At 34.6% G+C, this 12030-nt stretch overlaps 1 protein-coding gene across 3 annotated transcripts in view; it reads right to left on the bottom strand.

Moving 5' to 3' along the window:
- Positions 1–12030, bottom strand: part of PTPN3 (protein tyrosine phosphatase non-receptor type 3) — a 119396-nt gene that overhangs the window by 56760 nt on the left and 50606 nt on the right. For 2 of the 3 annotated variants that reach the window (XM_084219187.1, XM_084219188.1), the window contains exons 8-10: positions 8803–8923; positions 5042–5129; positions 258–346 (exon numbers count right to left, since the gene is read on the bottom strand). In XM_084219187.1, the coding sequence (XP_084075313.1) occupies positions 258–346; positions 5042–5129; positions 8803–8923 (298 nt within the window). Of the gene's footprint in view, positions 1–257; positions 347–5041; positions 5130–8802; positions 8924–12030 lie in introns of those variants that run through there. The other variant, XM_084219189.1, reaches the window with a different exon arrangement.

The following is a 12030-nucleotide window of genomic DNA, read 5'->3' as shown; positions in this document are numbered from 1 at the left end:
AGGTCCTCCTAATAATGTACTCATACCTGCACGTAAATTAACTTGATCAAGACTTCACACAGTGCAAGGACTTCAAAAGTCTTAAAGATTTAAAAGCCTAGGCAAGTTTTAATTTTTATCTAAGCACAAGGAAATAATACAATACTCCATAAAGAACAATATATATGTATTGTAGGCTTCTTTGGAAAAAAATGTGAAAGCAAAAGGAGGTACAATTGAAAAAACTGGACACATTTCTTTACAATACAGGAATTTACCAGGGATAGAAGCTTGTACAGATGAGTTTTCTATATACAGCAATGCCACTGGATGCAATCCCAATCATAAGATCTAGATTATGGAGATCCTAAAAAAGAAAAATACTGTAAGAACAGAGATGCAGTTTGTGTCATTCACATTTATCTACTAATAAATTTATTTTCAAGCTTTCTATACCTAAATTGCTACACTTGAATAAAATCAATGACATTTTTGAGTTTTGATTTTTGTGCATCTCTTTGCTTTGATGTTATCTATTACACATTCTAAATATTATTCATTCATAAAAGTTGTGACATTCATCCTACTACTCTAGATGCTCCTTAGGTCTGTATCAAGAGTAAATTTGCACGTCTAACTTATTAATTTCAGGAAAGAAGTTGAAATACTTCCCAAGATTAGTCAGGTAAATGTCTCATTTAGATAGAATTTTGGGAACTGAACAAAAATTGCCTGATTACATGCTGTTAAAAAAAAGAGAGGAAATAATTCCTTATTTTTTCCTAAAAGGTCTTACCAAGAAAGACTGCACAGGAGGTGACCATAATTTCGCATATGAGAATATGTTGGAGAAATATACGTGTACATGAATATTTCATATAATAAATGAAATCCATTATTAACTAAACCAAAAGCTGTGCATTAGCTTAACACATACAACTGGGAAAAAAAAAATCATAATTTTACAATTCTTTCTAGGTACTGAGATACTCAAGAGAAAACATAAGCAAACATTTGAATTTAAGAAAAAAAAAAAACAAAAACAAAAAGGCAGAGAGGAGGATGCTGGATGGTCATTTTGAGCCTAAACCCAGACTGATGTTAAAGTTACAAACCTTGGCTTCCCATTTCTTATGATCGATACACACTAATGTGCCATGACGCAGATTTCTAAACAGAGCTAAAGCATACATAAATCCACCTATAAGTAGAATCCATGGTTTCAAACATCAGGTTTGACTCAAAAGCAGTTTCAGATTGTTTTTAAAGGACAGCCAATGGTAACAGATTCTCTTAAACCCTTCAGTAGCTCGGTTGCTCCTCTAGATGGTACTCTGGGCTCAATTAATACACGGCTTTCCTCCATGTCCAATCCCAATTTCTATATATTAGTAAAGTACGGGAAAATAGAACAGGCAGCACGTGCTCTGGCAATACTGTGGAAAGTCTACAATAAATCCTTTAAAAACAGTTGACTAGAAGTGTGATACAGGCCCATGAACGAGTAAAGTCCAACATGATTTGCAAAGCATAATACAGGAATCCAGAAGTGACATCCCTGTATTTTAATACTTGGGAAGAACACTGAGGTATTCAGGAGATTAAGTGCCTACAGTTTAGCTGTTTCTGCCATGATATGACCAACCTAAAGCCGGGTAGAAAATTGCATTATTAGCACTTTGAGCTTACTCTAGGTTCCTGCTTTTAAAAGTCAATACTGTGAAGAAAAAACAGCTTTTAAAGTAAAACCTTAAAATCGACATGATTAAGTAGAAATAAAGGATTATCTAAAACACTTGATGGGGATTAATTAGGCTAAACTACTCTGTTTTCTCCAGAAGCTTTGTCAGAACAAAGTTCATTCCTTACCCTCCTCTGCACCAGCCCAAAACACTAAGCTCCCATGTTATTTGTTATTATGAATTCTCTTGTATTGAGCCTAAGAAACACAAAATCAAGAAGCTGGAATAGCATAAAGAGAGGGTCTTTTATATGAAACATGATATTGATGTACAGTATTTCACTTTCAAAACATGCTGTTAAACTGCATAAGAAAGAAATAACATGCATATTTTTATTAAAAAACAGGTAACATGAAGAAGATAATAATAAAAAGTTGTAAAGATAAAAAATTGTCATGCCAGGCATCTAACGAGTTAAGTACTTATTCATGTTTTATTTAATTTACAAGTACCATTTTGATTTTTGCAGATATGGAAATAATATTGATTCAAAAAATTTCCTTTCTTCAGCTTTCTGACTAAAAATGAAAGATATGTTAACAGCAGATTAATTATTGAGCAGAGGGGATAGCGAAAAGGAGATTAGAAAATCAAGAAATATCAATATAGTTTTAAGATATTGAATTTACTCTCTTGAGTCTCCTAACACTCTCACATATTTTAATATTTTAGCAGTTCAGGTTTTTCAGAAAAAAAGCAGAAATGTTTGCAGATGAAGACTGAGCTCAGATTGAAGTTGTATGTTTAGTACATTGCTAAAAAAAAAGGCTCACACTTACATTAAACATTTAACTTTGTATCACAAAACAAAACAAAAAAAAAGGAAGCTATGTATCCATCTGCTCTTCAAGAAACATTATCCAAAAGTATCTCAACCACTAGTACAGGAGCACCAGCTTCTTTGGGCCATTATTATAAAAGCCAGGTGTTACCTGATTCTTCTGCCATACACAATTTAAGAGCAACAAGATCATCAGAACCCACAGAAATAAAGCCTTTCACAGAAACACTGTTTAATTAGCCCCTGCTAAATCTGGCCAAGGCACTGGGATGTGTCAAAACTGAAAGGATTAATTAAAAGCAGTGTTGTGGGAGGGGAAGGATATCAGGACAGTAAACATCCCTGCCAAAGCAGGGGCAGGACACAGTAGCCTCTGTGAAGAAGCAGCTTATAAACCTTCACTGCAAACTTCTTACAGGGAGCAAGACCAACCTCATGTTGGCTGAGAGGTTTGGCTCATGGCATTCAATCCAAACAGAGACTGGCAACTGATGTTTTGGAAGGACAAGACTTCAGAGACAACCAACTACACCCGAACTAATGACTTCCCTTCTCAGCTTCAGGTCATTTACAGGTAGATGATTTCCTGGTTTAGAAGCGTCTTTTATGTTTAATGGACTCTAGTGACTGCCTGCCTGCTCCTGATAGCTCCTTCACCTTGGGCATCCATTAAATCAGAAATAACTACTACGGTTCAACTGCAGCACTGAGGGAAATGTTCCTTTACTTAAACCTGTCTCTTTTTGGGTAAACTGAAGATCTTGTTGGCTATTCACATTCTCCATGCTGTTGACCTGCTACAGAAGGCTTTTCCTTAAAACATTCATGATTGTTATCCTTCTCTGTACTTTTCTTTTTCCGTTACCTACTCTGAGATAAGGAAGGGAGAAGAAGAATGAAGATCAACATTCAAATGATATTGAAACTCAGTGTGAAAGGTGGCATGATATTTTCTGGTTTGGGTTCTATTTCCTTCCTAGCATCTTCTAAACATCTAGCTGTCTAGTTCAACATCTAGCTGGCTAGAAAAACCAGATCACTTCAAAGATTTCATCCTTAAAAAAAAAAAGAATTTTGATAAAACTATTATTTTAAATAGAACAGTAGCAAAAATCGTCTGCACTGAAATTGCGTTTAGCTGAAAATGACTGAATCCAGTCCATTATCACTACTGGCACTGGTAAAACCACTACTGACATCCTGCATGCAGTTCAGCAGCCTGCAGCTCAGGAAGGATAATGGAAATTGGAAGAGCTTTCAGAAAAAACATCCCGTCAATATTAAGAGACTGGTCACAGTCTAGTGTTGAAGTCTTAACACTCAAGTTGACTTATCAAAATACTAGGCTATAATAGAAGTTAAAAGGAAAAAAACCAATCAAGTTAAGTGCATATAGTGATCTCAAGTGTAACACTAAGAGCTTCTTCAATAAAGTAGAAAGGTGACAGATGACCCAATGGACAGACTATACAAAGTCAGATTTAATAAGATAACTTCCTTTTCTTCCTACTTTTCTCCATTATTAAAAAAGTGTCTACCTTTTCAGCACTGTATTTCATGAATATGAATGTAATTACAGTGGTTTCATATGGAAGTACTTTAGGAATTTCTAAAAATTCAATGCAACTTTCACTTATTTATGGCAGCATAAAGAAAAATGAGAAGAAAATATGCTGAAGGAAGCAAATAACTCATTCTATTCCTTCCTCATCATTAAAGAAATTTATCAATTTTTCATTCTAACTCTTAGTGTCAGGATTATCAACAAGCCTGAAAAAATGTTAGGAAAACTAGAAGTCATCTCCAACTAGGAAATCAATTATCTGTAGTACACTTCCTTTGGTTTTTACACTACACGTCTAATACAAAAACAATTTACTATTGCACAGAAGCACAAAAGGTAACTTGCAACCTAGGATGCAAATAAAAAAGCATTTTGGGGATTCACTTCAGATGAATACTGTAGTCAAAAAATTAAATTGCAGTAGACAATGAAATACTAAGACATGTTTCTTATCAATGAACACCTTGTATCTAAAAGAATTCAAATACATTTTTACTGGTCATCACTCACACTGTTAAATACTTAGATTTAACCTGGAATCAGGGAATATAGGAATTTAAACAAAAAAGAAAATCTCTATATTCTTAACATTTAAGAAATTAGTGCTAGAAATTCAGAGAAATTAAACTCTTAAAACACCTGCCAACTAATAGCACTAAACAAAGCATTTCATTTTCTTTCATGCTAAGACACTCAAAAACCTTTGTAAAATTATTAAGTAAAATATATTGCAGCAATTAAATAGCTTATCTTAAAAATACTTTGCTACACTTTTGAGGAGCTCTAGCTTATTTGGTTGAAATTCTAGCACCTATGTCACACATACGTTATTGAAAAATTACCCAGCTCTACTTATAAATAACACATAATAAAGTCAGTACTTAAATATTACTTTTTTGTTTTATTCCTATTAATTAATGGAAAAAAAAGCATATAAATTTACTTTCCAAGGGAAAAATTACAATGTAAACATACTCTACCACTGTGCAATTCCACTCCATAGAATTCAAGTGTTCTTGCTATATTTATATAGCAGGACTCTGCTTCAGATTGCTTGAGGCCACTAGAAGAAGGGAAAAATAATAAATATGAACCACAGACAAGTCAAAAGCAAAAGATATTAAACCACATTTATTCCAAATGCATAAAACCAGAAGAATGCTGAAATCTAGTGTCTCAGAAATAACCCCACATTAAGTAGTGCCACAGATTCTTTACTGGTGAATGCCCTGCTAAAGTACTCCCAAAAAATTAAGTGAATTATATGTGATTTTATTACCTTAGCCACTCTGGACTAGCTATTTCTAGAAAAATCTTTGTTATCTGTTATGTTCAAAGGGATGAGGAAACAATTCCCCTATAAAATCTGACTTTTTAATAAGAAGCTGTATCTGTAAATATTGTGCATTTCATAGTCTCTCAGAATGAAGTCATGTAGAAGAAAGATAAGAAGCACGAATGCACTAATAAAATAAAGGGGAGAGAACAGACTAAAAGTTAAAGTTACGAAACTCACCAAGGGAAAGCCAGCTGAGTTTATCTAAAATCTGTAAGTCCTAAAATATTTTTTTCTCCTGCAGCTAAGACATTAAAATGATAAAAGCATTTGACCTTCTTGTCTTCAGGAAAGCTTCTACAAGTATAGGTAAAAACTCTTTGTTAGGTAAGCTTCCAAAACAACATGCAAAGAATTACAATCAAATGTAATTTAGGTACAACCTGCAGAAAGTTCACATAATATTAAGTTATGTTAAGAACTCCAGCCTCTATTACTTCCAATTAATATCCCTCTTTTTAAATGCAAAGCCATCCAAATGCAATGCCCTGAAACAGCCACTCTAGGAAACCTTATATCATGCTGCAGAAAACTGAAATCTACCTTGAACTGGAAAGCCATGGCCAGTGTGGCTTGAGGATGGCATAGTATCAGGAAAAAAGAGAGCAAAGATAAGGAAAACTTCTGTTTGTCACAATACTGAGCTAATCTGGTTTCTCAGATCTACACGTATACTGACTAGTGTCAGCTTGATTCTCAAAAACTTTAGTAGACCCCTATATCTTTCACTGTGTCAGAAAATTATAGAAGCAAACCAATGTTAAATGCCCATATTGTTATATAAAAGGATGCTGAGTATGTTTGCAAGAGTACATTAGTGTCATTTAAAATAATTTGATCAAGTACTTTGTTCAGAAGGTCTGCTGCACACTAACAAGATATGCCTGCAAATTTTAATTCTCAATTTGTGTACTCCATCTACACCAGACCAGTCATGCCTTGTGTCTTGAAGGACCAACAAGTATCTCAGAACAGACTTAGGTTTTTTACTCATTGTTGTTACACCCTCCTACTCAATTAGAGGTGAAACGAAACCTTCAGGTCCCTAAGCAGATGGTAATTATTCAGTGAGATAAACAGGCAAGAGGAAACTGGTCTTGATGTTCCAATTTTTATAGTTGTTGATACCCAAGGACTAGTGAACCTCATCTGGAATACAAGCATCCTATTTAGTTTCAAAGGCATCTTTCTCTTCAAAATGAGGGCTGAATCTAGCAAGCACTATGAAAACCTTACCAATTTGGACAATATCTGCATCCTAAGATCTCAGGCTGCTAATGTTACTAAGCAAAACACAGCAGGAAAACCATGTTAGAACCAACTATATGCAGAAAAATCCCCCTATGGATTTAGGGATGAACACAGAATGAAAATTTCTGAAGCTATACCAGTTCAACATGACAGCAGTGGCTTTCTTAACAGCTACATACTGTCCACTGTGACATGGACTTGTTCAGGGAATGCTTCCTCAGATTTTGAAAAGAAACGTAAGACCTAGGTAACAAAAACCTTGCACTGAGTTACAACACATAACAAGACACAACATAACTTCTCAAGTTTGTATTTCAGCAATTCAAGCCTTTTTATTTTCCTTTGTGAAAGTTTCCCAAAGCATAGACACTAAAGAATGAAAAAAGGATAGATGTTTATAGGGTTGGCTTTGAAACCCTATTTACAGCAACATTTTTTTATCCCAGATTAGCAGAAATTTCAGTCCAAAGGAACAATGTTCTCTCAAAGAGTAAAAAAGTAAATTCTTCCTTTCCACCTTTCCTTCCCAGCAGCTCTGGTAAACACCAGAACCATTCTTGTCAAGTATGTTCTTGGCACTGACCTAGTCAAAGTCATGTCTGAGACGTACACATGCCAAAGGTGTACGCAAGAAATACTGCCAGGATATACAATAATTTGTCTGCCTCTCCTCGCACTCTGAAGTAAATCTGCCTTAAGAGCTAACTTTCGAAAGACATGTTAAAACAACAATGAAAATTTTTTTCCAGTCCAATTTACTCAGTATTTTTATTCAGACCTTCAATTACCAACATCTCTGTTAATTCCAATACAGGCATTAAACTTCTCAACCCTCAAGGCTTCTTCACCACAAAGACACTCAATGAAAGCATTGGTATCACTGAAAGGACACAGAGGAGAAAGGATTCTTTCCAACAGACCCCCACCACACCTCAGTCTGGACCAATGCTAACTTCTGATCTTTCCTCTGCACTTTTATATCTCTTACTACCACAGCACCAAATACCTGAGCTCAACCCAGCCAATCCAAGACTCTTCACAAACTGCCCTCCGTGGTCTCCAAGGGGTCTCTTTCCTAAAGACAAGCAGGTTTACTCATTCCTGTCTAAAAGTTCCCCTCAAAAAACTACTGAGCCTACTGGAAACTGCAAATTAATTTGGAAGGAGTAGAAAGAAGCATCAGCTATTGTGTACCTGAATACGAACTGTTTGGAAAGCAGCCCAGATTTAGTATCTCCAACAGAACGAACAGCTGGAGTTAAGAGTTCAGTGGTTATCTTCTTTAAATTACAGGGCCTGCTCTGGATGGCTAGGGACCATATGCGAAGTTCAGAACAACTCACTACACCCACAAGCAGTAAAGAAACCAGAGGAAAAAATAGAGAATTGAAAGATGAGAAAAAAGCAGCTGAGGGACATTAGGAAGACATGAAAATGGAAATATTTCAGGGTATAAATCAAAGAAACTAAGAAAGCAGGGAATTAGCTCTGCCGCAGTAAAGATACAGACGGAGAAAACAAGTCTACAGAGATTTGGATTTCATTTGCTCACAGACAATTTCTTAGATTGGAATATTTGCATTCAGCTTTCAAGTATCTGATCAACACCACTAATTCCAAAGCTGCAGTCTTACAAGAGACAAATCAGCAGGGTCTGAAAAAATAATTAGCGGCGCACTGACTGGAATAATCTGTTGCAGCCTTTATATTACACTCAGGAGAGGGGAGTGAAAGCACAAAGTTAATTGAAGTGGTTTATGGTTATGGCATTTCTTGGAGTTTTTTTCACATATATAGACCAAAAAAATCTGTAGAATTTCAAAAATGGTCAAATGCTCTTCATACAGCAAACTCCTCAAACATTTAGAATAGTGTTCTAGACCGTTGCTTTTAATAATATTTAGGCTAACTAATCTCCTGGAGGTTATAACTAGAAATGTATTTAAATGTTTCAACGCATTAGCATCATACTCTGAATATAATTAATCTAGCATGTCTATGATAAACCCAAGTATATAATTTAACAGAAGCTACATTGAATACAACTGGCTGTTGTAATGAAACTACTAAGAACTTGAGTCTTCCTTTTGACATCTTTTTTTTTATTTAAAAGCCCGAGAGGTGAGAGAGAACTAAAAGTCCATATTACCTGTGTTGCTCATGCAGCGTTTCTACTTTGGTAAGAAAATCTTTGTTCTGCTCCGGTATAAAGTTGTAATTTGAAAGATATCCTGAACAATGCACTGAAGCATTATAGTCTCCAAGTTGTGCTGTTAAGAAACAAGAAACACATATACAAAGTTTTCATAGTTAATTGGATTTTTGTTTAGAAGAAATTCCTTCTCATTAAAGCACATACACATATGGGAAAATGCAGAAATTTCCAATTATTTCCCAACAGACAAGAAGTGTCGAACATCGGGAACTGTATGACCTCAGCGAGGTAAGACTTTTTTCAAAATACATTTACCATAACTATAATCTCAGGCACTGAATGACTCAGTACTTTATTTAGTTATTTATGTAGCCTCACTTTTGCATCACAACCTGTAACAGCACCAGACAGATGTCATGTGCTGTGCTGACACAGACATGCAGCACTGTAACATCAGAGAACAACAAATTGGTTCAGTAAGAGATGGCAAATGAAATCAATTTGACACATTTACTTGACTAGAACCTATTAGAAGTCTTCAACAAGATCTGTCACTTAAAAAGCATCCATTCTTCTCAAATTCAGGTGGAAATTGTTCTCCTACCAACTATGACACTGTCCTAGAAATTGAGCTGTGAATTACTTAACAGAAAATGTGAAATAACTGCTGATTGGCATAACATTATCAAGCTGCTACAAAAAGTAAATAACTATAACCTGTACTAACCTTCTTTTTATTAAGGAGTATGGAATAGTGATTACAAAGCCTTAAAGTTTCCCAGAAGTTATTGGTATGATTTGCAAATTAACACAAAAGAAAGTAACTGATAGGCTGCAAACAATTCAGCATCAAAAGCTCGTCAACTAAATCAAAGTCCAAGAGCACGCTTTTACGATATACTAATACTACTTTCCAGAAAATTAAAAAAAATAAAAGTACAAAAGAGATACATAAGTGATTCAAGTTGAGGGGCATGAGAGGCATATCAGAAATAACTTACACCTAGTAATTATGTAGGATCTGTAATGCAGGGGATAACTAATATTTGCCATATATATATGTTCAAACTGCATGATTTATATGGTCCAAAAATGGAACTACAATGATACAATACAATTCCCAGGAAAATGCAGTCAAAAGTAAATATAGTTGCAAACCTAATTGCCTGCGTCTAGCGAAATATTTAAATTAAAAAGAGAATGATAAAGAGAAACTAATTTACTTTAAATGCAGAAAGTCTTGCCTATTTAGTTACTTCTTTCAAAAGGTAGCCTAAACTTTAAATTAATTAGCAAATGGCAGGCAAAGGACTAAATATTTTCCATGAGAGCCAAAACATTTTTTTGAACATTACTGTAAATCTATCTGAAGAAAAACAAAAAAAAGCAAGAATTAATAAAAAAAAGCCAAAAGAAAAAAAATCATCAAATCAACCAAGACAGACAATGCAGAAGTATCATAAGAAACTGAAATGATTTTTAGAAATATCCCTATATTGACAAAAGTCCAAGCCTGACAATGCTAAGTCTAAGGCAACAATAATAGAAGTGAATATTTGAAACTTTTAGAAATAAGTAGTTTGCTAATAACAGTGTAAAATAAAACCCACAATTTCATAATTACAGTAGTTGATTGAGGATTCCTTCCTTTACTGGTCCTTAACACAACCCATCTTTTCTATGAAACAATCTACATCTTTAAGGTTTGCTGCAGCCAGTCTGAATTCCAATCTTGCCAATGGGAAAAGACCAGATTGCCAGAAATAAGATAACTTCAATTTTCTTTGCAATAGGAAAAGATATTTTACTGTAATTTTACCTTCTCTAAAAGGGACAACAGTTATTCCTTCATATATTATGAGGCAGTCTTCTTTCTAATCTTCTAAATAGGCTATTCTGGGTTTTTTCCCTCTTGCTACCAGCTACCTGAGGCCATGCCAACAAGGGGAGCAATTTAGCTTCTCCAACTCCCTAGCCAGCTGTTACAGTAGAAGAGAAACATCTTGCTAGACTAATGATCTTGCATAAAATTTAATTATCCAAGCAGGAAAAAAAGTTAGGACATATTGAGACGTCGGCAAGAATAATAACCCATGATGCTTCTATCTCTTCACTGGTTTTCTCCAGAAGAGAGAAGGGCAGGGAATATTAAAGACCTACTTCTAATCTGAGTTTCTCCTGACATAGTTTCTGCTCTGATCACAAGTCAGCAGATACTAACTCAGTGAAGATAAAGTTAAAGTATAAAAATAATAATGTTTTAACATTTCTCCATTCTAAACCACTGTTGGTCTTTAATTTATTCTAACTGGCAAACAATATAGAGCAAAGTGAGAGAAAGTGGAACCAAGGATGAATCAAAAACCAAACAAACCCCTAATATTTGAATATCAGAATGTTGTATTTTAGAGTTATATATCTAATATGAAAAGCCTTAAAGAAAGGGATGTGATGAACCATTAATTTAAAAGGACATATGCAGTAAAACCAGAATCTTTATTTTTAATTTCTAGTAAAAGAAGAGTTCAATAGCCAAGTAACCATGCCAAAATACTAGTTCTACAAACTTTCAATAAAGTAAGAGCTTATAAGTGCTTGAAACACAAGTCTTGAGATCATAAATGTTTACAGAGCATAGGATCTGTCTATGCCTCATTGAAGCCTAAACAAGCCATATATTCTCCATACTTTTTTCAAAAGTAATTTGTTCAGATATCCCTCGAGGTGCAGATGACATTGCTCTCCAACTCTACAGACTTTGCTTGTAAATAATAAGAAAAATAATTGTATCCAAAGTAATAGCACAAGAACCTATTTCTGCACATGGGCATTTCAAATAACTTCAGATACAAGAAGGGAAATGTATGAATGGCTCATTGCCGAACCATGATGAGAAATCAGTTTAGATCGTATGAACAAACTGACCCAAAGGAATGCCTACAAAAGCTAGCCTTTAGAAACTGGTTAAATATCAACTTTCTATAGACCTGAGAAATAAATCAAAAAGTAAACAAGCAGGTTCATATTGAATTTGGAACTTTTTTGCAATTTTAATATTTTAGGTCACATGAATAAAGCACAAAAGTGAATTGAGTTGCCTGTTTTAAAAAAAGGATAACTACATATAAAATCAGGTTCACAGGGCAACAGAATAAACAAACCGCAGGAGGAGTCTTGCATAAAAAATCCCTCACATATAAAACTGCAGTTTAGGATTAAAAC

This window comes from Fringilla coelebs (genome assembly GCF_963513975.1).
Source record: "Fringilla coelebs genome assembly, chromosome: 1".
NCBI lineage: Eukaryota > Metazoa > Chordata > Aves > Passeriformes > Fringillidae > Fringilla > Fringilla coelebs.
Note: the sequence above shows the minus strand (reverse complement) of the source record. Positions and strands in the feature narration are given on the sequence as shown.